Source organism: Sapajus apella, unplaced genomic scaffold, assembly GCF_009761245.1.
Source record: "Sapajus apella isolate SASKATOON/1434 unplaced genomic scaffold, GSC_monkey_1.0 scaffold36, whole genome shotgun sequence".
Lineage (NCBI taxonomy): Eukaryota > Metazoa > Chordata > Mammalia > Primates > Cebidae > Sapajus > Sapajus apella.
The window spans coordinates 11,090,887-11,116,395 of NW_022436976.1; the positions used below are offsets into that span (position 1 = coordinate 11,090,887).

General features: G+C 36.7%; 1 protein-coding gene across 3 annotated transcripts in view; it reads left to right on the forward strand.

Moving 5' to 3' along the window:
• Nucleotides 1-20,837, forward strand: part of SLC44A5 (solute carrier family 44 member 5) — a 408,769-nt gene extending 387,932 nt beyond the window's left edge. For 2 of the 3 annotated variants that reach the window (XM_032296576.1, XM_032296574.1), the window contains exons 17-22: nt 6,207-6,310; nt 7,372-7,445; nt 8,066-8,136; nt 8,263-8,351; nt 11,131-11,215; nt 16,286-20,837. In XM_032296576.1, the coding sequence (XP_032152467.1) occupies nt 6,207-6,310; nt 7,372-7,445; nt 8,066-8,136; nt 8,263-8,351; nt 11,131-11,215; nt 16,286-16,398 (536 nt within the window). In that variant the 3' untranslated portion in view covers nt 16,399-20,837. The remainder of the gene's footprint in view (nt 1-6,206; nt 6,311-7,371; nt 7,446-8,065; nt 8,137-8,262; nt 8,352-11,130; nt 11,216-16,285) is intronic. The other variant, XM_032296575.1, reaches the window with a different exon arrangement.
• The last annotated feature ends 4,672 nt before the right edge of the window (nt 20,838-25,509 follow it).

Sequence of the window (25,509 nt, forward strand, 5' to 3'; positions counted from 1 at the left end):
GACCTCCAGCAGTCCTACAGCAGAGGGGCCTATTAGAAGGAAAACTAAGACCCAGAAAGTAGTAACTTCATCATCAACAAACAGGACATCCACTCAGAGATCCCATCTGAAAGTCAACAACTACAGAGACCACAGGTAAATAAATCTGCAAAGATGGGAAGAAACTGGCACAAAAATGATGAAAACACCCAAAACCAGAACCCCTCTCCTCCTCCAAGGGATCACAACTACTCACCAGCAAGGGAACAAGGCTGGATGGAGAATGAGTCTGATGAATTGACAGAAACAGGCTTCAGAAGGTGGGTAATAAACTTTTCTGAGCTAAAAGAACATGTTCTAACCCAATGCAAAGAAGCTAAGAACCTTGAACAAAGGTTCGATGAAATGCTAAAGAGAATAAACAGCTTAGAGAGGAATATAAATGAATTGATGCTGCTGAAAAACACAACATGAGAACTTTGTGAAGCCTACACAAGTTTCAGCAGCCAAATTGAACAAGCAGAAGAAAGGATATCAGAGATTGAAGATCAACTCAATGAAATATAATGAGAAGTCAAGATTAGAGAAAAAAGCATAAAAAGAAATGAACAAAGCCTCCAAGGAATATGGGATTATGTGAAAAGACCTAATCTACGTTTGATAGGTGTACCAGAATGTGATGGAGAGAATGAATCCAAGCTGGAAAATACTCTTCAGGATATTATCCAGGAAAACTTCCCCAACCTAGTAAAGCAGGCCAATATTCAAGACCAGGAAATACAGAGAACACCACAAAGATATTCCTCAAGAAGAGCAATCCCAAGGCACATAATCATCAGATTCACCAGGGTTGAAATGAAGGAGAAAATGCTAAGGGCAGTCAGAGAGAAAGATCAGGTTACCCACAAAGGGAAGCCCATCAGACTCACAGCAGATCTCTAAGCAGAAACCCTACAAGCCAGAAGATAGTGGGGGCCAATATTCAACATCATGAAAGAAAAGAAATTTCCACATAGAATTTCATATCCAGCCAAACTAAGTGTCATAAGTGAAGGAGAAATAAAATCCTTTTAGAACAAGCAAGTACTCAGAGATTTCATCACCACCAGGCCTGCTTTACAAGAGCTCCAGAAAGAAGCACTAAACATAGAAAGGAACAACCAGTACCAGCCACTCCAAAAACATGCCAAATGTTATAGGGCATCGACACAATGAAGAAACTGCATCAACTAAAAGGCAGAACAAACAGCCAGCATCAAAATGTCAGGATCAAATTCACATATAACTATATTAACCATAAATGTAAATAGCCTCAATCAAAAGACACAGACTGGAAAATTGGATAAAAAGTCAAAACCCATTGGTGTGCTGTATCTAGGAAGCCCATCTCACATGCAAGGATACACATAGGCTCAAATAAAGGGAGAGAGGAAGATTTACTAAGCAAATGGAGAGCAAAAAAAGCAGGAGTTGCAGTCCTAGTCTCTGATAAAATAGTCTTTAAACCAACAAAGATCAAAAGAGACAAAGAAGGACATTACATAATGGTAAAAAGATCAATGCAACAAGAAGAGCTAACGATCCTAAATATATACGCACCCAATACAGGAGCACCCAGATACATAAGGCAAGTTCTTAATGACTTACCCTACACAATAATAGCGGGAGACTTTAACACTCCACTGTCGATATTAGACAGATCAACGAGACAGAATATTAACAAGGCTATCCAGGACTTGAACTCAGACCTGGAACAAGCAAACCTAATAAACATTTACAGAACTCTCCACCCCAAATCCACAGAATATACATTCTTCTCAGCACCACATCACACCTACTCTAAAATTGACCACATAATTGGAAGTAAACCACTCCTCAGCAAATGCAAAAGAATAGAAATCATAACAAACAGTCTCTCAGACCACAGTGCAATCAAGTTAGAACTCAGAATTTAGAAACTAACACAGAACCACACAGCTTCATGGAAACTGAACAACTGGCTCTTGAATGTTGACTGGATAAACAATGAAATGAAGGCAGAAATAAAGATATTCTTCGAAACCAATAAGCACAAAGACACAACATACCAGAATCTCTGGGACACATTTAAAACAGTGTCTAGAGGAAAATATAGAGCAATAAATGCCCACATGAGAAGCAAGGAAAGATCTAAAATCGACACCCTATTGTCAAATTTGAATGAGCTAGAGGAGCAGGATCAAAAAAACTCAAAACCTAGCAGAAGACAAGAAATAACTAAGATCAGAGCAGAACTGAAGGAGATAGAGAGACAAAAAACCCTTCAAAAAAAATCAACAAATCCAGGAGCTGGTTTTTTGAAAAGATCAACAAAATAGACCACTAGCCAGATTAATAAAAAAGAAAAGAGAGAAGAATCAAATAGATGCAATAAAAACACTAAAGGGGATATCACCACCAATTCCACAGAAATACAAACCACCATCAGAGATTACTACAAACAGCTCTGTGCACATAAACCAGTAAACCTCAAAGAAAAGGATAAATTCCTGGACACTGGCACCCTCCCAAGCCTAAACCAGGAAGAAGTTGAAACCTGAAAAGACCAAAAACAAGGGCTGAAGTTGAAGCAGCAATTAATAGCCTACCCACCAAAAAAAAGCCCAAGTTCAGATGGGTTCACAGACAAATTCTACCAGACATACAAAGAAGAGCTGGTACCACTCCTTCTGAAACTATTCCAAACAATCCAAAGAGAGGCAATCCTCCCCAAATCATTTTATGAGACCAACATTATCCTGATACCAAAACCCAGCAGAGACTCAACAAGAAAAGAAAACATCAGGCCAATATCCATGATGAACATAGATGCAAAAATCTTCGACAAAATATTGGCAAACTGATTGCAACAGCATATCAAAAAGCTTATCCATCACGATCAACTAGGTCTCATCATGAGGATGCAAGGCTGGTTCAACATATGCAAGTCTATAAACATGATTCTCCACATAAACAGAACCAAAGGAAAAAACCACGTTTATCTCAATAGATGCAGAGAAGCCCTTAGACAAAATTCAATAGCCCTTTATGCTAAAAACTCTCAATAAACTAGGTATTGATGGAACGTATCTCAAAATAATAAAAACTATTTTTGACAAACCCACAGCCAATATCATACTGAATGGGCAAAAACTGGAAGTATTCTCTTTGAAATCTGGCACTAAAAGGATGCCCTCTCTCACCACTCCTATTCAATATAGTATTGGAAGTTCTAGCCAGAGCAATCAGGCAAGAAAAAGAAATAAAGGGTATTCAATTAGGAAAGGAGGAAATCAAATTGTCTCCATTTGCAGACAACATGATTGTATATTTAGAAGATCCCATCATCTTGGCCCGAAATCTCCTGAAACTGATAAGCCACTTCAGCAAAGTCTCAGGATACAAAATCAATGTGCAAAAATAACAACCATCCCTATACACCAATAACAGACAAACAGAGAGCCAAATCAAGAATAAACTGCCATTCACAATTGCTACAAAGAGAATAAAATACCTAGAAATACAACTAACAAAGGATGTAAAGGACCTCTTCAAGGAGAACTGCAAACCACTGCTCAATGAAATAAGAGAGGACACAAACAGATGGAGAAACATTCCATACTCATGGTTAGGAAGAATCAACATCGTGAAAATGGCCATACCGCCTAAAGTAATTTATAGATTCCATGCTATCCCTATCAAGCTACCAATGACCTTCTTCACAGAACTGGAAAAAACCACCTTAAACTTCATATGGAACCAAAAGTGAGCCTGCATAGCCAAGTCAATTCTAAGCAAAAAGAACAAAGCTGGAGGCAACACTCTAGCTGACTTCAAACTATTCTACAAGGCTACAGTAATCAAAACAGCATGGTACTGGTACCAAAACAGAGATATAGACCAATGGAACAGAACAGAGGCCTCAGAGGCAACGCCACACATCTACAACCATCTGATCTTTGACAAACCTGACAAAAACAAACAATAGGGAAAGGATTCCCTGTTTAATAAATGGTGTTGGGAAAACTGGCTAGCCACATGCAGAAAGCAGAAACTGGACCCATTCCTGACACCTTACACTAAAATTAACTCCAGATGGATTAAAGACTTAAACATAAGACCTAACACCATAAAAACCCTAGAAGAAAATCTAGGCAAAACCATCCAGGACATAGGCATAGGCAAGGACTTCATGACCAAAACACCAAAAGCATTGGCAACAAAAGCCAAAATAGACAAGTGGGACCTAATTAAACTCCAGAGCTTCTGCACAGCAAAAGAAACAATCATTAGAGTGAATTGACAACCAACAGAATGGGAAAAAATTTTTGCAATCTACCCATCTGACAAAGGGCTAATATCCAGAATCTACAAAGAACTAAAACATATTTACAAGAAGGAAACAAGCCCATTAAAAAGTGGGCAAAGGACATGAACAGACCCTTTTCAAAAGAAGACATACGTGAGGCCAACAAACATATGAAATAATGCTCCTCATCACTGGTCATTAGAGAAATGCAAATCAAAACTACATTGAGATACCATCTCACTCCAGTTAGATTAGCGATCATTAAAAATCTGGAGACAACAGATGCTGGAGAGGATATGGAGAAATAGGAACACTTTTACACCGTTGGTAGGAGTGTAAATTAGTTCAACCATTGTGGAAGACAGTGTGGAGATTCCTCAAGGACCTAGAAATAGAAATTCCATTTCACCCAGGATTCCCATTACTGAGTATATATTTAAAGGATTATAAATCGTTCTATTATAAGGACACATGCACATGAATGTTCATTGCAGCACTGTTTACAATAGCAAAGACTTGGAACCAACCCAAATGCCCATCGATGATAGACTGGACAGGGAAAATGTGGCACATATACACCATGGAATACTATGCAGCCATCAAAAACAATGAGTTTGTGTCCTTTGTAGGGACATGGATGAATCTGGAAAGCATCATTCTCAGCAAACTGACACAAGAACAGAAAATAAAACACATGTTCTCATTCATAGGCATGTGTTGAACAATGAGAACACATGGACACAGGGAGGGGAGCATCACACAGTGAAGTCTGTGGGGGGAACTAAGGAAGGGACAGTGGTGGGAGGGAATTGCGGAGGGATAACATGGGGAGAAATGCCAGATACAGGTGATCAGGAGGAATGCAGCAAACCACATTGCCATGTATGTACATATGCAATAATCCTGCATGTTCTTCACATGTATCCCAAAACCTAAAATGCAATAAGATATATATATATATATATATATATATATGTAGATATACATATATTTTAAAGATGCTTAATATCACTAGTAATTAGAGAAATGCAAATCAAAACCACAATGAGATACTACTCCATAAACATAAGAATGGCTAATATATATATGAAAAAAAAAAAAAAACACAAAAACCAGAAAATAACAACTTGGTAAGAATGTGGAGAAATTGGGACCCTTGTGTATTGCTGGAGGGAATGCCAAATGGTGTAGTCACTGTAGAAAATGGTATGGCACTTTCTAAAAAAAATTTAAAATATAATTTTATGTGACCCAGAAATCCTGCATCTCGATATATATGCAAATAATTGAAAGCAGGAACTCTAACCGATACTTGCACATCACTGTTGATAACAGCATTATTCAGAATAGCCAGAAGGTATAAACAACCCACATTTCCATCAACAAATGAATAAATAAACAAAATTAGTCTTTTCAACTAATGGTGCTGGGAAAATATACAATGAAATATTATTCAACCTTAAAAAGGAAGGAAATGATGAACCTTGACAACATCATGCTACGTGAAATAAGCAAGATATAAAAGGATAAATATTATATGATTCCTTTTATTTGAGACACCTAGAAGAAGCAAATTTATAGAGACAAAAAATATAATAGAAGTTACTAGGCACTGGGGGAAGAAGGGAATGAGGAGTTACTGTTGAAAGGCATAGAATTTCTATTTGAGGTTTTAAAGTTCTGGAAATGGATAGCAGTGATGGTTGTACAACATTATAAATGTATTCATTGCCACTGAACTGTACACTTAAAAATGGTTCAAATAGCAAATTTTATATTATGTATATTTTATGACAATATGAAATTTTAAATCTCATTCTAAATGTTGTATTATTATTTAGTTTGATTCATAAGGTTCAGCTGCAAATCATTAGTAGATTTAAATACCTCCTTCTCATAGGTACCCAGAACACACTTTCTAAATTCCTAAAATGCTGCCTGAGATGCTGTTTCTGGTGTTTGGAAAATGCAATAAAGTTTTTAAACAGAAATGCCTATATTATGGTAGGTAGATTATTTTTTATTTACTAAGCTGCTTCTTTGCAATCCCAAACCTTATGTCTACATTGCCCTTTCTAAAGCACTTTTACATTATGCAGTTGAATTTATCACCATGCTGCTAGAAGTACTGTGCATCCAATGCACAATTCAGGGATATGCTTCCCTAGTTGAGATAGTATCTGAACTATATTTTATTATTACCTTCAATCTTTTTTGAGAGAAACAATATTATGTACATTGGAAACTTTTAAGTGTGTTGGATAGAAAATGGTTGTGTGTGTCTTTGTCATAGTTTAGTGAGAAGAAATCATATTTAATCTCTGAAAAGGAAATACTTTCTAATTCTGGAATTTACATAATTTTAAAGAAGGGTCTTATCCTTTTTATGAATCTGTGGCAAAATGTGTGAACACTGACAATGCTTGACAGAGTTTTACTTGTTTCCTATGCAAAATGGAAACTCCTTAGTGGTATTTTAGCATATGGGATCCAGAAATATAATTCTTCCAAAACTTAGAAAGCTAAAGTATAACCTTATGACATTTGCTTATTATCATAAGTAGCACAGGGTCTGGAAAAGTGATTGGAATAGTTATGGAGATTCAAATAGTCATTAATTTACCTCCAGTGAGAGTATTATGTTGAGCCTTTTAATCAGTAAATCAAGTGTAATGAAAGGCATTGGATTTCCTTAAGAGTAATTTTTTATGTAGAGACTTCAGTATTTAACCTTTTCAGCAATAAACTCTAGCCAAAACGTTTTAAAGACAGAAGCTATTATCTGGAATTTGAGAAAAAAGACCTGCCTCTGTTTAAGGATGTCGAATTCCTCAGACTTTGAGGGCATACAGCATCTGAAGCACACCTGATTGTCAGTGACCCTGAGAGTTCTGTAGAGCTGAGGACACACAGCGTGTCCCACAGATCCACATGTTAGAAATAAGAGTTGGGATAGCCCTACAAATGACAGGAATTAATTTGGTTACCTTCCTGTCATTGGATTGTCCTTTGATTTTGCTAGAGTGTGTTACTGACTCTGGAATAATATCAACTGTCTTCCTCAGATTGCAATATATGGCAGAAACTTCTGCAGGTCAGCAAAAGATGCTTTCAATCTGCTGATGAGAAATGTTTTAAAGTAAGTAATCAGGCTGAACATTGTAATTCAACAATTTAGTGAACCTTGAACATTACATCCTTCACGTGTTGTTATTTAAAGTGCTGGTGGGATTATTAGATATGAATATTATCTTTTAACTTGATAGATTTAAATATCTCATATCATTAATTTATTTTCATATCTGAGAATTGTTGCATCCATCATTCACCTGAGTCTTTACACCCACCGGCATTTTTTCACTTTTATTATCCCCTCTGCTCAAGAAATTCCCCCAGGTGAACCACAGTATCATCTTTCCCCCTCCCAGAATTGGTGGAGCCTGAGTGAACAAAATCAGAGAAGAATACAGCATCCTCAGGACTCAGCGTGTCTGTAGGCTTCAAATTAGAGAGAGAGAGAGACCGACACCACCACTGCAGGGCTCCTGACGGCCCTACAATGCCATCTTCTGTTTACATTAAAAATAAGTCAGAACATCATCCATAAGTTCCACCTTCATTTCGTGCAAAACAGTTGCCAAATACAGTTCCAGCAAAGACATACCAAAATAAACTCATGAATATTTACTGCCATAAATTTCAAGTACCAAGTATATTTTAAACACAAAATTATGCTTTCTTTTTTTTTCTGACACTCAGGGTTGCAGTTACAGATGAAGTTACATACTTTGTATTATTCCTGGGGAAAATTCTAGTTGCTGGAAGTATAGGTAAGTAATAATGATAAAAATAATTAAAAAGTTTAAAAGATGCTTGGAAGAACTGCTTTACTACAAAAAAAAAAACTATATTCCTTTGCAAATGTATAATATACATGTTCTACCTTTTCAATGTAGGTGTTCTGGCCTTCCTATTCTTCACACAAAGATTACCAGTGATTGCACAAGGACCAACATCTTTAAATTACTACTGGGTACCTTTGCTGGTAAGAGCTGGTATCTGAGTCAGTCCAGGCTGTTATAACAAAAATGCTATAGACTTAAAACTTAAAAGAAATTTATTCCTGACCATTCTGAAGGCTGGGAAGTCCAAGATCAAAGTGTCAGCTGACTTGATTTCTGGTGAGGGCCCTCTTACTGGTGTGCAGAAATACACTTTCCCATATCTTCACATGGTGGGGAGAGACAGAGATTATCTCTATCATTTCTCTTCTTATAAAGGACACTAATCCAATCCTCCTGACCTAATCACCTCCCAAAGGTCCCACCTTCAAGTCACATTGGGGCTTAGGGCTTTGACAAATGAATTTAGAGTGCACACAATTCACTCCCTAGCAGCTGGCTCTTGTTGAGTCTGTGTTTTATCAAAGATAGCACAATTCTAAAAAGGAATAGAAATAATAATGATAGCTAACATTATTGGCCTTATTTTATACCAACCCACATTCCACTTTAGAGACTGGGTTCCTTGGAGATAAATCTAAGACAGAGGATTACATGCAGAAAGTATGTCAGGAAGCTGTGTCCTGAGATACACTGGTAAGAAAGTGAGGGCAGGATAGGTAGCAGGAGAAGCTGCCCTATGCCAGAGTTATAGCCAAGGCCTAAAGGACCTATTCAAGGAGAACTACAAACCACTGCTCAATGAAATAAGAGAGGACACAAACAGATGGAGAAATATTCCACGCTCATGGTTAGGACATACCAATATCATGAAAATGGCCATACTGCCCAAAGTAACCTATAGATTCAATGCTATCCCCGTCAAGCTACCAATGACCTTCTTCACAGAACTGGAAAAAGCCACTTTAAACTTCATATGGAATCACAAAAGACCCTGCATAGCCAAGACAATCCTAAGCAAAAAGAACAAAGCCAGAGGCATCACACTGCCAGACTTCAAACTATACTACAAGGCTACAGTAATCAAAACAGCATGGTACTGGTACCAAAACAGAGACATAGACCAATGGAACAGAACAGAGACCCCAGAAGAAACACCACACACACCACACATCTATAACCATCTGATTTTTTACAAACCTGACAAAAACAAGCAATGGGGAAATGACTCTATGTTTAATAAATGGTATTGGGAAAACTGGCTAGCAATGTGCAGAAAGCAGAAACTGGACCCCTACCTGTCACCCTACACTAAAATTAACTCCAGATGGATCAAAGATTTAAACATAAAACCTAACACCATAAAAACACTAGAAGAAAATGTAGGCAAAACCATCCAGGATGTAGGCGTAGGCAAGGACTTCATGACTAAAACACCAAAAGCAATGGCAATAAAAGCCAGGATAGACAGATGGAATCTAATTAAACTCCAGAGCTTCTAATTAAACTCCAGAGCTTTTCAAAAGAAACCATCATTAGAGTGAATCAGAAACCAACAGAATGGGAAAAAATTTTTGCAATCTACCCATCTGACAAAGGGTAGATTTTGACAATATCCAGAATCTACAAAGAACTGAAACAGATATACTAGAAAAAAAAAAACCCATTCAAAATTGGGCAAAGGATATAAACAGACACTTTACAAAAGAAGACATATATGAGGCCAACAAACATATGAAAAAATGCTCATCATCACTGGTCATTAGAGAAATGCAAATCAAAACCACATTGAGATATCTCATGCCAGTTAGACTGGTGATCATTAAAAAATCTGGAGACAACAGATGCTGGAGAGTATGTGGAGAAATAGGATCACTCTTACACAGTTGGGAGTGTAAATTAGTCCAACCATTGTTGAAGACAATGTGGCAATTGCTCAAGGATCTAGAAATAGAAATTCCATTTGATCCAGCAATCCCACTACTGAGTATATACCCAAAGAACTATAAATCATTCTACTATAAAGACACATGCACACGTATGTTCATTGCAACCCTGTGTACAATAACAAAGACCTGGAACCAATCCAAATGCCCATCAATGATAGACTGGACAAAGAAAATGTGGTACTTATACGCCATGGAATACTATGCAGCCATAAAAAATGATGAGTTCATGTCCTTTGTAGGGACTTGGATGAATCTGGAAACCATCATTCTCAGCAAACTGACACAGGAACTGAAAGCCAAACACCGTATGTTCTCACTCATAGATGGGTGTTGAACAATGAGAACACATGGACTCAGGGAGAGGAGCATCACACACTGGGGACACTTGGCAGGGGTAGGGGAGAGACAGCGGGGGATGGGTGGGGGGGGGAGGAATAACATGGGGAGAAATGCCAGATATAGTATGCACCTAAAGTAAAATAAATTTTTTTAAAAAATTAAAAAATATATTCCAGAAATAAAAAACACTGGCATCAACTGATTGAAGAGACATAAAATATCATTGCCAAAGTCACTTTGCTTGATAAAGAAATCTGTTCTCTCATTCTTCTAAAGAGCTAGGCATATGTCCAGAGTCCCTGCATCACTGTGTTGAGAAGGGTTGTTCTATTAACTGGAACACCTATTATAAACTGTTACCCTAGGGAGAAATACACTTCTGTTTTATTAACAAAAAAAGAAAGAAAAATAATACTACCAAAAGAGAAAAGGCAGGTAATTTAATAAAACGTGTTTAAGTCTCAGAACAAAGCATGCAAAAGAATTATCACTGAACTTTTTGGTCTCTATGTTGAAATCTTTTCCAATACAGAGTACTTCAAAACTTTCTCATCACAGCTTTCATTTACAGCTGCGTTATTCTTCTTCTGGACGAAGTATATAACATGTTGGTTCTCTTCTTTACCATTTACAGACGGTCATTTTTGGGTCTTACCTGATTGCACATGGGTTCTTCAGCGTCTATGCAATGTGTGTTGAAACAATTTTCATTTGCTTCTGTGAGTATTCAGTATGTGTGTTTTCCTCTTTCAGTGTATAACTAAAAGGTGAGACGGTGAAGGCCCATGTCCTTAGCTGGCTTGGGGATCTGCTGTTACCTGACTGTAACCACAAAACATATTTATCTGGAAAGAGATATTTCTTAATAGCTGCTCTTTAAACCTAAATACCTGAGAAATAAGTCAGATGCAGAGAGACAGATACTTTATTATCTCATTTACCTGTGGAATCTAAAAAAGTCAGACTCATAGACACAGAGATGGAGGGGACAGTAAAACGGAGCAGTGTTAGTCAAAGGGTACAAGCTTTCAGTTATGCAGGATGAATAAATTATGGCACTCTCACGTACAGCATGGTGACTAGAGTTAATCATACTGTACTCTTAACTTGAAATTTGCTGAGATCTTAAGTAGTCTCACCACACACACAAAAAGATAACTATGGGAGGTTATGGACATGTTCAGTAGCGTGGCTGTGGCAATTTTACGATATATGCATATATCAAAACACTATGCACCTTAAGTATTTACAATTGTTGTTAATTATACCTCAGTAACATTGGGGGAAAATATTATACCTTAACAAAACTTGAGGAAAAATATAAAATTGAAAAAGAAATCTTACCAGCTAAGAGAATGGTTTGCAAAGCACAGAAGAGTCCACTACTGAAATAAACCCAGGCTTCATGGCATGGTGCTAACATGAAATTATTTTGTTCATTTCTTGATTTTTTTTAAGTCAATAATAATAATTGGCTTCTGTTGTGCTTTGTTAACAGAACTGAAGACATAACTAGGCTCTGGGAACTAGATATGTGGAATTTTTTGAGGAGAGTATTTATAGATTCTGATAAAGCCAAGATGGCAAGGTGGTTTCAAGGACAAATAGGGCCAATTTACACTATGCATCACAATGACAAATGGATAGGATTTAGAGAGGAGTACTTTTAGGAAATAGTCGGATTAATTTTGATACGTAGAGTTAAAATATTTCTTTAGAGCTTCATCACTGACTTATACATGTTGCTTCCATAGTTACCTATGCAGCTCCCATACAAAAATAGGGTTTTCCTTTTTGGCTAGGCACCGTGGCTCATACCTGTAATCCCAGTGCTTTGAGAAGCCAAGACAGCGAGAATTGCTTGAAGCCCAGCTTGAGACAAGCCTCGGCAACATAGTGAGACCCTATCTCTACAAAATAAATAAATAAATAAATTTGCCAGGCATGGTAGCATGCACCTGTAGTCCTAGCTACCCAGAAGGCTGAGGTGGAGGATCACTTGAGCCCAGGAGTTTAAGGCTGTAGTGAGCTATGATTGTGCCACGGTACTCCAGCCCGAGTAACAGAGCAAGATCCTGGCTCTGAGGGAAAAAAAATGATTTATTTTTTATATTAGTACCTCACCTGAAAAGTCCTAGAGAACCTAGTACCTATCAGAAGCTTGATCTGGCTCTCACCTTCAATGCCATTTCTTTGGCAAACCAGCAGAAAGTAGAGTCAGCAAGTAAAAGAGCATAACTTGTTAGCTGCACAACTACACATCTTGAGAGATTATTTCTCTAGCATATTGCCCTTAAGAGAAACAGAGAACACTTATTTTCTGACAGGGCATTACTGAGCAATCTGCATGTACAAAACTTACAGTTTGCATTTTAGAGTAATCAGCACCAACTTCACGCTGGGATCAAGAGAGAAGATAACTTTAGGGAGATATATTCAAAGAAACCTCCTAGAAAGTAGTTTGGCCTTGTTTTTCATTTGTTTGTTTGTTTGTTTCTGACCATGTTAAAATTAATTCTCAATAACCAGACAAAGAATTCAGGAGAACTTTATGTACTAGTTAGCTCTTCCTCTGGTTGTAAATGAAACTGAAATGTTTAATATATTCTTAGTGCTTCAGTGGTTTAAGAAAAGCCATCTAGCTAGAAAATGTCACATGAACAAACTCCAGTTCAGGTATGGGATGGAAGAAGGAGCACAAGAGTAAGGTCAAGTCCTAAAACATGGTGGAGACAGGGCTCTGGAATGCTCAAAGATTTCTCCTCTCATCTCTAACGCTAATCATGGGAGCAATATCTGGAGATCACTGTGTGATCTTCCCCATTCTTGTGGCTGAAAATGCTTCTCAAAATATGTCTCAGGAAATGTCTAGATGATTCATGTTGACATGAATCATCTCCTTTCAGAGACTTTAGTCTGCAATAACAAAGAACAAGGAAACTTATATTGTATTTCCCTTCCTGCCCCAGCAGTTACTATGGGCAACATCATATTTTGTAAAATATTCTTCTTAAGTGATGCCCTGAGCTGAATTCTGATTGTGTAGAAATATATATATATATGTATATACACACACACACATACACACACACATATATGCCAGGCACGGTGGCTCACACCTGTAATCCCAGCACTTGGGAGGCTAAGGTGGGTGGATCATGAGGTCAGGAGTTCAAGACCAGCCTGGTATATATTTATACCTATTATCTTGGCTGCCATAAAACTGGTATGTGTGTATGTGTGTGTGTGGTTTTTTTTTTACAATGCCAACTATTGGTAAACACTTCATTTATAGAAACATAGCATCTTTTTATTATTACAAGGTACTGAGATTCATGATCCTAGAGTGGGAAAAAAGTAATAGTTGCAGATGATTATTAATGTGATCCAGAGCAGACTTCTTACCAGTACCTTGAGGGTAAAAACAGGATAGATATGTGATATATAGCAGTAATCCCTCCTTATCATGGGAGATTCATTCCAAGACCCCCCAGGAGAGGCCTGCATTCTCTAATAGTACCAAACCCAACTGCTGTCAATTAGAACATGTTTCTGTGCACATCTTCCATCCACAAATGTAATGCCTTTTCCATCTTAACTAAGCACTTATACACTGTGGCCATAAATTTTGCAGTTTGACATGCAACAACAAAACTAGTTTAAAATTCTTTTTTCTTCTTCACAATTTCACATACAGAGGATTTGTTCTGGCCAGGCACAGTGGCTCACACCTGTAATCCCAGCACTTTGGGAGGCCAAGGCGGGTGGATCATGAGGTCAAGAGATTGAGACCATCCTGGCCAACATGGTGAAACCCTGTCTCTACTAAAAAAATACAACAATTAGCTGGGCGTGGTGGCACATGTCTGTAGTCCCAGCTACTCGGGAGGCTGAGGCAGGAAAATTGCTTGAACCCGGGAGGCGGAGGTTGCAGCGAGCCGAGATTGTGCCACTATACTCCAGCCTGGCGCCTAGCAACAAAGCAAGACTCTGTCTCAAAAAAAAAAGATTTGTTCTGCTGGGCGCGGTGGCTCACGCCTGTAATCCTAGCACTTTGAGAGGCCGAGGCAGGCAGATCACTTGAGATCAAGAGTTCGAGACCAGCCTGGCCAACATGGCGAAAGTCTGTCTCTACAAATAATACACAAATTAGCCAGGTGTGGTGACGGGCACCTGTAATCCCAGCTACTTGAGAGGCTGAGGCAACAGAATCCCTCGAACCTGGGAGGCAGAGGCGCAGCAAGCAGAGATCACGCCACTGCACTCCAGCCTAGGTGATAGAATGAGATTTCACCTCAAAAAGAAGAAAGATTTGTTCTTATATAGATCTTAGCAACCTCAGCATAAATTTATTTCTTATTAACTCGAGAACTTTCACCCTTTCACTTAAAGGAAGCACTTTACGGTTTCTTTTGGCATATCCAAATTGCCAGCAACACTACTCTTGTATTTTGGGGCCATTATTAACTAAAATAAGGGTTACTTGAACACAAGCACTGTGATCGTGCAATAGATAACTGAGAAGTCTACTAAGTGACTAAGGGAAGGGCATCGTAGACAGTCAGGAGTTGCTGGTATAAAGGGAGGATTCCCTGCCAGGATGGGCCAGAGCTTGATGGTTTGAGGTCTCATTATGTTACTCATAATAGTACACAATTTAAAATTAATGAATTGTTTATTTCTGGAATTTTGCATTTCATATTTCTGGACCTTGGGTAACTAAAACCACAGGAAGTGAAATTGCAGAAAGCAAAGCTGTGGATAAGAGAGGACTATTGTATAGGAATAGGATTAAGACAAAAAGAGAAAACTGTTCAGCATCTATCATGTTCCCTCCTTTGCTTTTCATTTCGTATGTGAGGAAGGTCACTGTGAGGTCTAATGTAGAAATCTACTAAACCAATGACACAACCATTCCCAAGAGTACAGCTACTGTCTGCTGTGAATTGTATGTATCTGTGGGAGACTTAATTTCATGCAAATGTATCCTTATTTCTCAGCGTAATTCTGATGCTTTCCCCCAACTACCCAGCAGGTGAGGGGACAGTGAACATGCCATCAACTTAATATTAGCCTAAGCAAAGCAGAAAGGTAAATTAACATACTGTAAGAGTCAGAATACATTGACATTTGCTTTCAGATATAACCTGAGGAAGACTGCAAGAATTTGGGACAGGATGCCTTATAGTTAAGTAGAACAAAAGCAAGACTAGATGTCAAGAGGCTGGATCCCTATCTCATCTTATTTACCTCAGAGCTTTTGACTTCAGCAGTTATTTTATTATCCTGGGCTTCACGGTCTTCATCTATAACATTAGAGTATAGACTACCATTAGAAGTGACTTGAAACTTCGTTATTATTCTACATGTATCACGGAATTAATACACTTCCTGAAATTCTGTTATTATTCTATATTTATCACAGAATTAAAACACTTTCTATACAGCTCCATCCCTGAGGATTTGGCAATTTATATCTTTCTGAAGTGAACAGATACGAGATTTAAAGATGGTACTTTTGAAGGGACGTAGAATATCTCCTTAGCCTTTAAACTATCAAAATACATCTCTTTGGGAGTGGGAGGGATTTATGAAGTTTCAGTGCTTCCTGGCAGAGATTAAGGCTTCTTGCTTTGCCCAGCATCAGCAAGTAAATGGCGCCAATTTGTCTTATATTTGACTAACACTGATTTTTCTGATTTTTCCCTGTTCGACCCTTCAATTTGTAAAAACGTGTTTAACTGTCCTGCTGCCGCTGCTTTTGCCTGCTTTGGCTGCTGCATATACAGGTGAAGATCTGGAAAGAAATGACGGATCTACAGAAAAACCCTACTTCATAACACCTAACCTTCACGGAATTCTGATCAAGAAGCAACTAGTTCCCCAGAAGCAGAAAGAGTAGAAAAGCTCCAAACAGTGTCACTCATATTTAAGTAGAAGTTGTGTAAATTAGGTTGATTGTAATTTGAAAATGTTGCTTTTGAGTAATGTGAAATTTCTGTGCTTAATTTTAAGAAGTCAGCATCTGGTACCACCTGAGGTGTCAGGCATTGGATGACATTAGCTGCTGTCTACTTTATAGACTGTGGTCCCAACTAAAGATCAAAATGTTAATGTCAAACGTTTTTTACAATCTGTAGCCGAGAGTGTTTTAATAACTTTTATAACTCAGTGTGCTGTTTCCATTGCAGCACTTTGATAGCCTTTCTTTTTATAAGTGTATATTTGTAAAGGATATTCAGGCAATTTTTAAAAACACTATAAATGTGTAATTTATTAGCCATAAAATATTGATTTATAGTTAACCAGCATATGGTACTAAATTTGTAAATATGGTGCTATGGTTATATTTATACTGTTCAAGCTGGTGGACAACTCTCTAAACTGTGATTAAACTTGTATTAATGGTTCCCTAGGAAGTATATTTCAGTGAGTCAAGTCCATAACAAACATAGATGCTAATGTTATATAGGTTCTACAGAGAGCATTACTGGGTAAAAATTACCGTGGAACCTTCATAGCCCATTCTGTTTTATTGGAATGATGTTTATATTGAAGTCCAATCTGAGTTCTGGAGTGTCATTTCCAACAACATGAACCTCTGTCCATGGTGAAAATGTTCTGAACAAACTGAAATTGCTACATAACTCATGCCTTTTGTCTTTAACCCAAATTTCCTATTTCTGCTAGATAGAAAACCAGTATGAATTTGTTTCAGAAGAGTGATTATATCTTTTCATGAGCATACCTGTATTTCTAGATTAAAGAGATTGTGTGGTTTTGTTCTACAAAAGGCTTAATTTTGTCTCAACTTTCAGCAAGGAAAGAGAAAAGTAAGACACTTCAGATTTTACCCTAAGGAAATATACTGTCGGCCCTCATCATCCTTTATGCGACGCATACTGCAGGTTAGGAACTCTCCCCGCAGGGCTTAGGAGGAAGGTTATGCCCACCTGCCACCCCTGCTGGCCAGAGGTTTCTGGTAGTCATGCATAAGTTTTGAATGACAGAACAAAGCACGAATCAGACACACACATTGCCTAGCCATCCCCTGTGTGCGAATGTGTATGATGTGGTTAATGGTGTAAAAATGCATCCCAAAAGGAGCATTGAATCAATGTGTATCTTCTTGGCTTTTACCTTAAGCTTATGTATAAGGATTATGTATGTATTGACAGAAAGGAACATGTTGATCTAACATGTTGCTCTGAATATCACCCATATATCCAAGAAAAGAGTCAGAAATGTATTATTGTGTTATAGATTGATATAAATACTTATTATCTTCAAGTGTAGAAACCTAGATTTAAATTGACTCTGTGGCAGATTAATTAATAGCAATAAGCCAATGAATAGGGAAGATTTTTAATATGTAATGCTGTTGGCTTACATTCTTGAGATTATTGTATTCAAAAGTGTCTCCTGGCTTCACATTTTGGCAAGCAGCCTTCTGCATTCTTATTCTTGAAGCATAATGCAGAGAATAATGACAACTTATCTATCTAGATTATTATTTTATTATTCAACAAGACAAGGGGCACAACAAAGAACTAGTGGAATAGTGACCTCTACCTGAGAATTTGTTATAACTATAGATGCCTGTGCTCTGCCTAGGAGATTCTGATATATTGTGATTTGATATGAGCCGCAATGTGAATTATTATAAAGTTCTCTAGCTGATTGTGATATATATAAAAGTTGAAAAATTGGCCAGATACAGTGGCTCACACCTGTAATCCCAGCACTTTGGGAGTCCAAGCTGGACAGATTGCTTGAGACTAGGAGTCCCAGACTAGCCTAGACAACATGGTGAACCCCCATCTTTATTAAAAATATAAAAATTAGCCAAGTGTGCTGGCACACACCTGTAGTCTCAGCTACTCAGGAGGCTGAAACGGGAGGGTTGCTTGAGCCCAAGAGGTCAAGGCCGCAGTTAACCATGATCACGCCACTGCATTCCAGCCTGGGTGACAGAGCAAAACTCTGTCTCAAAAAAAAAAGTTGAAAAATCACTTGACTAAAACATAAATCAACACATGAAAGTAGTTGCCAATTTATATTATGGGCTAATATCTAGTCAGAAAAAGAGTCTCCATTTAGTACTTATTTGTGTAATTCAAATATGTAGAATAAAAATGAGCATTGTTTTTGAGAAGATATTTGGAAGCCATTTTCTTGGAAAGCAAACTAATAACTGTGAAAAAAACAGGCAATATTCCTCAAAACTTGCAGTCGATCAAAACTTGCAGTCGATGTGCTTGAAATCTGAAATTTCACAATATTTATTTTTCAATGCTGTACTATCTAAATTGTTGATGGCAAAACAAAATCAATTTTAAACAAATATAGTAATTTAGAAAGTATATTTAAAAAATGAAGGTGAAAGTTATTTTCTCAATCATGCAACTGAGAGACATGCAATATTTCAGAATCTGACCTGTTACACAGAATGAAATAACATCTTAGTGACATAACAAGGGCTGATTGTTTTCTCATAACTATGTTTACAGTAACGTTGATGCCAAATTATGCTGTTTTAAAAAAATAAGTATTTTGAACTGCTGTAAAGCAAGTATACAGCAGATGGCGATGTTACTTCTCTTACAGTTCTGCTTTGATATTTACTCTGTACCATTCTTCCTCCTAGTGGAAGATTTAGAAAGAAACGATGGTTCTCCTGCAAGACCTTATTACGTGAGTCAACCTCTGCTGAAGATTTTCCAAAAGGAAAATCCACAAACTAAGAAGCAGTAGAAGAGCAAACTGGTCGTCCTACAGCTGTGTGTTACCTTTTCTCCATCTGCTGTGTCTGTGCAACATTTGTTTCATAAGTGCTTTGTATTTTGCAACACTGTATTCACGACCTTGTTGGCTTGCATTTGCATGTTTTATACCAAAGCTTATACTGTAATATGTGAAGCCATCAGAAATCGCAAGGGAATTGTTAATAACATAAAACATTTTTATACTAAGATCATTTGTTTTGTAATTCATTTTTAAAGAGTGGCTTGGATGTTTTGAAAATACTACTGAATATGTTAATATTCTTTTAAATCTTAGATTGAAAAATGATACATTATTTAAATTGATAGCTCCTAATATATTTTTTAATTTACAACTAAAAGACTTCTTCTGCAGGGAAATTGGTCAGCAAAGTAAAATTAAAAATTTTAAAGCTTTTCCCACTCTTGTTGGACAGTAAATCAGTTAAAGGACTGCCCCGCTTCAGAGTTTGCTCTCTTTAAGTATAGAATGTTTCCTATTAAACAAATTGCCAATCATCCAGCCTTTACTACTTCGCCCTCTGACAAAGTGCCTTACTGGCTGTTTAATATTACCCAGCTTTTATGGGCAAGTTTACAAACATTGTTTAAAAAAAATTAAAACCTGCAATGTTTCGTTATTAAAACAAGTCTTATTGCATTTGTTTCACTCTTAGCTCACCGATTGGAAAACATTTGTCATTTTGCTCTGTTGGATAACCTCACTATTATAGAATACATTGTGCAGCTAAACAATTTCCCTTGCGCCTAGTGGACATTCATGAATGTGTACTACACGCAAGAAGAAAAAAAACAAACCCTGAAAGAACACTTGCCGGGTTTCTTTGTTTTTTTACTAAAAAAGAAGTTTAAAAATGAAATGTTTTCTATGGTAGATCTTTGAAAATACAATAGGTATAATACTGCATTTCTCTGTGTTTTACAAAGATCAGAAAGGGAAACTTTTAGGAATTACAAAGGGAAACTTTACTCCTCGAAAGGGTGCTCATGAATGTCATGTACTGAATAGCTCCCTTTTAAACAATCACTTATTTTCATCAAAGCCTATTCTATATATGCCATTTCATTTTCTAACCTTTGGTATGAAATAATCAGTTTACTTACAATATGTTAATTTATTGTGCAACTATAAACAGGAACATAATTTTCAAGTCAGTTTTAAATAATTTGATCAGTACTACTAACTTTTAAGGAAATTAATTCAGTTGGTTACTCAGTGTTACAGAAAGAGTCCATAGAAGTATTAACCCTAAGAGAATGTCAATCATATAATGATAATTTGTGAAAACATTGAGAATCAATCAACAGTAAGTTACTATCAGTTTATAAAATATTATCACATTTGTTTAAGTGTGACTTTAGATACTTTTATGCCAAAAACAAACTCACATGAGCACATGACAGCTCTATAATCGGTGTGCTTCTGCTGTGCAGAAATGGTAGAAACGTATTGTCTAAATATCTTTGATAATTAAAATGTTTAATATTTAATGAAATTTGTTGTTACTCATTGTTTTAAATCGATTTTTTTTCTTTTAATAAAGATTTAAATAAGAAATAACTGTGTTTTGATTTCTTTAAGCCACAAAAAGATAAAGGCTTTTGTTTTCACAATCCACTATGCTATGACAGTATCTTCTCTGTAGCAAATATCTAGGTGGAGGGTTTTAATTTTAACCTAGATTTATCTTTTTAAATTTTCCATTTTTCTCCAGCTGTGGATGGACAAATCAAATAACTAAAACTAATAATTTATACAAAGTAAATAAGTCAAAACTAAATGGATAAGATACTTTAAAAAAAAGAAAAAACCTCAAACAGCCTAAATTAGGCAGTTATTCTTTGTTTTTATTTGCCAAAGCTTTGCTGAGTCCTTCATTTGGTTTTGTCAAAATTTATAGGAGGAAAATGTCATTATTTTCTAGGCAGGTACACATTTAGAGGCCCTGAAGAATGTGAACACCAATTAGTAGTAGTTTCCTAAAGCAAGATTAAACATACCTATCACTGATTTATCTTAAACTAAATTTTAAAACAAATATATTGGTGTCTTTTCTTAGATTGAATTATATGTTAAATCTTCAAAATTAATTTTCCTTTACAATTTATGTATTTATTTCAGATGGAGCCTTGCTCTGTCTCCCAGGCTGGAGAGCAGTGCAGGATCAACACTCACTGCAGCCTCCGCCTCCGGGTTCAAGCTGTTCTCCTGCCTCAGCCTCCCAAGAAGCTGGAACTACAGGCACCAGCCACCATGCCTGGCTAATTTTTGTATTTTTAGTAGAGATGGGGTTTTACCATGTTGGCCAGTCTAGTCTTGAACTCCTGAGCTGAGGTGAGCTGCCTGCCTTGGCCTCCCAAAGTGCTGGGATTCCAGGCATGGGCCACTGAGCTTGCCCCTAAAATTTAAGGGGTTTCTTTCAATAAAAACATTGAACAATGATCTTGCAGTTTTCAGTGTTCTTTTAAAATAAGAACACATTAATAAGACAATAAGATAAAATATTTTATTAATAGAGCTGATTCTTTTCTTATTTGAAATAAAAATACTTTTTATATTTTTCCAGAAGAAAACCAAATACTTTTTTACGTCTTAATCACTACTACTTTTACATGATAAACCACTCATGTTGGTAAATAAATGATATATAATTCTGCAATGATTAATTTGGCTTTTTCTATGTGCCTAAAAAGCTTAAAAAGAGTGTGTCTATATAATAAAATCACACTATGAAAGGTTCTATGGGATCATCAGGGACATTGTGATTATTACTTAAACCAATACTGGAAAACAGGCTCTATGTAACAATTTTTCATTTTTCTTTTTCGTATATAGCTGACCAGCATTCATTCCAATGTATGTTCTTTCACTTTTACAAGTGGTGCCTCAGGAAATTGCTCTTAAACTCTAACCAGGCTTAGTAATTATCTCCCATATTATCTGGTTCTGGATTGGGGAACATGCTTTATAAATCAGTTTTTGTTGGCAAAAGATATGGGGACAGATTTGAACTGAAATCATTATTGCAGACTGTAGTGTATGAAATGACATCTTAACGTTTTTTCCAGTGTCTTGCAAATGTTAACCTTAGATGTGTGCAAATTATTGTTTTATAATAAGATATAGATATAGGATTATAAGAACACAATTCAATAAATCATTAATGAAAAAAATCAATATAACAGATGCACACTCCATTGATATTAACAACTTTGTGTCTTATAATCTAATTCTCATTATCTAGGTCTAATGAAGTAAATAAAAAACATATGGCTATATATATATATAGCAGAAAAATATATATATTTGATTTTTTTATTTATTTGAAAATTATTTTTTCAAAGTTGCTTCCCATATTAAGGCTACAATGGGCATTAAAGACATTTATCTCAGGACCTAGCTGAGTTACTTCTGGTTATTAGTGAATCAATCCTCATCCAGAAAACAAAGCCAACCCCCATTAAAACAAATGTGAATTCATTTATTCATGGATATTGAGTATCATTTATTCAAGGCTTAAACAACAGAATGATGTCACCATCATGGACCCTATTAAAATGTATCAGGTGAAACTAACTGCCCTTTCCCCCATTTACAATTTTGCAATTGCTTGGAATGAAAGGCAGCCAAAATGTGTAGAATCTGGCAACATCTTCTGTCATGATTTCTGCACTGGGGAAATGGAAGCTGTTATGTGACAAATTTAAAAGCAAGCAATTCAGTTTTACTAGTTGAAGTCACTAGCTTTATTTTCTTTAAATTTAACTCCTTGGTTTTCTTTATCTTTTGTATTTACTGTATGAATAAGAATAATTTAAGCAAGTGGGGAAATTGTGAATGCGAATAAAACACCCTTCTACCACTGGCTCTAAAATGTGATATATCTTCATCTTCCGTCCCTTTGCAGTTACAGAGCACGGTATGTTAACAAGGGTGGGAAAGGCTTATCAAAAGAGGAAGATGTTTTTATTCTACATATAAATTAACGTGGAGCCTGAAATTGATCCATTTTAGGATAACCTTGGAATCTCCACATTCTTTTAGGCAGATGAATGTGCACCGCTGCATGTGTGTCTGCACAGAAAGAAGGAAATGAAGGTAGGGTGTTGGGAAAAGCATTGCTATCCAAGGAGAGACTGGAAAACCTAAAACACAAAAATTTCTAGTGGGATCAAAGAACGCAATGTTACAGGAAGTGAGGTGCCTTCTGAATGCAATTCATCAATCTATTGAAAAAGAAACTCAATAGCAAATCATAAGCTAGTAATTAAGCAAATAAAAATATTTTTCCATTTTCTGATAAATAGCATTGAAGCCAACTGTGTTACAATGAAACTAATCAAATGCTTATTTGCATTCAGCCTAAACAAATAAACAAAAAGAATGATGTCCCAATATGATTTATGACTAAGGGATTAAAAAACATCTGCCTCTTTTTCACAGCACTTGTGCACGTTAGCCAAAGCTTTGCTGTCATGATGGGTTTGTGTTTTTTTCTCTCTTTCCTCTCAACACAAAGATCTTCCCTGTCATTTCCTTTCCTCCAACTCAATCTCTTATTTCATTTTTACCTGCTTAAAAAAATCTGCATTTATAATAAGATATTTGGGAGGAAATGGAGGTGGAAGAGAAAAAACAATGATGGAAAGGAAGACTTCAACCAGCAGGTTGGTTTGTGCTACGGACTGGCATATCCACAGAATGAGTTATGAACCATGCTAGGGCATAAGGAAAGACAAATGCCAGAGCCTGGCAGAGGAGCCTTCCAGAATCACCCTGTTACTCTGCCACCACAAGCAAGGTGTTAAACTGCTCAGAGGCTTCCTCAACTGACAAGTGAAGCAAAGCCCCTCCTCACAGTGCTGCTGACAAGGTAACATGAAAGTGAGCCTCATATCCATTAATGAGGACTGGTACATAGAGTTGGGCAATGCCTGTTAGTCATTAACAGTGACATTATCTTGACCGGGGACTTTCAGCACCTGGACTTCACCACTCCTTTCGTACCCCAGTGGAAAGTCTATTTGGGCCTCTCTGGGAAGCTGATGAAGGGCATCACAGTAATGGAAGAATCTTCCCACTACCCTCCCCGCACGTAAGCCAGAGTAAATGAGATCTAGGTGACTCTCCCGCCTTCTCTAGAGCTTCATTCCAAATCCCACGTGAGACTTCTTTAACATAGCATGAATTCTTGGGTCACTGATGACAGACTCTTTCTGAATAGCCAAGAGGAACTTCACTGATATTTCAGCTCTCCTATCTCATGCTTCCTCACCATTACCTTTCTCTTAAATCCTGGCATTAAGCCAGGTTTGTAAAGTTGGCAAACTGGATGGCCTTTCTAGAGTTCCTTAACTTTACTTGTAATCTAAATAATGCTGGAAACAGAGTAACAGTTACATTTAATGTTTCATAACTAGATGATCATAGCCTTCAAAATTAAGGCCACAAATCTGCACCTGGTTAATCCAAAAGAGGGTTTTCTATTCAGCCCCTGCTCCGTGAGTTTGTGTAGGTCAGTGGAAAGAGTTTTTACATTCTGTTTCTCTACATTGGGTTGTAGACAGGGAACCCCTGAAAACAGTAGGCTTCAAGTCTGTCTAGAAGACTATTTCCAGCCTAATAGCTGAGGCTCCTGTTTTTCTGAGGCAGAACCAGAGAGAGGCCTTACCTGTCTTAAATAAAATCAGCAAAGAATAAACTAAGTTTAAAAGCAATATTCCTGTTCTATTAGTGGGTCCTAAATTAGCTTTTGGTGACCTCAAAAGAAAGAAAAAAGAAGTGGCTAGAAGCTATTTTATGTCATATTATTTAAATAACTAAAGATAGGCAAATTATTTTGCCATCTCTAACACATAAGTTGAAATATCACTGTGGTTTTGGTAGGTGAGGTCAAGAGAGATCAAATTTAAAATTTTGATTTTAATCAAATCAAATCAAAAGAACAAAGTTAGAGATTTTTGGAACTATACAACTATATTTTTTATATAGCTTCTTGGAGCATCAGGGTATATTTCGAATGCTAATTTTAGCACTTTAAGTGATAGAAGTAGAGACTGTCTAAGCACCAATTATATTTCTCAGTTCATATAAAAAAGTAAATGTTAATGGACCAAAAAATTTCTAACACAAAACATACCAAATCTTAACAAAAAAAGTTTCTGTATTTTCCTAATTACTTTAAAATTAAATTATTTTATAAATTGTTAAATTTACCCTTTTTACAAAT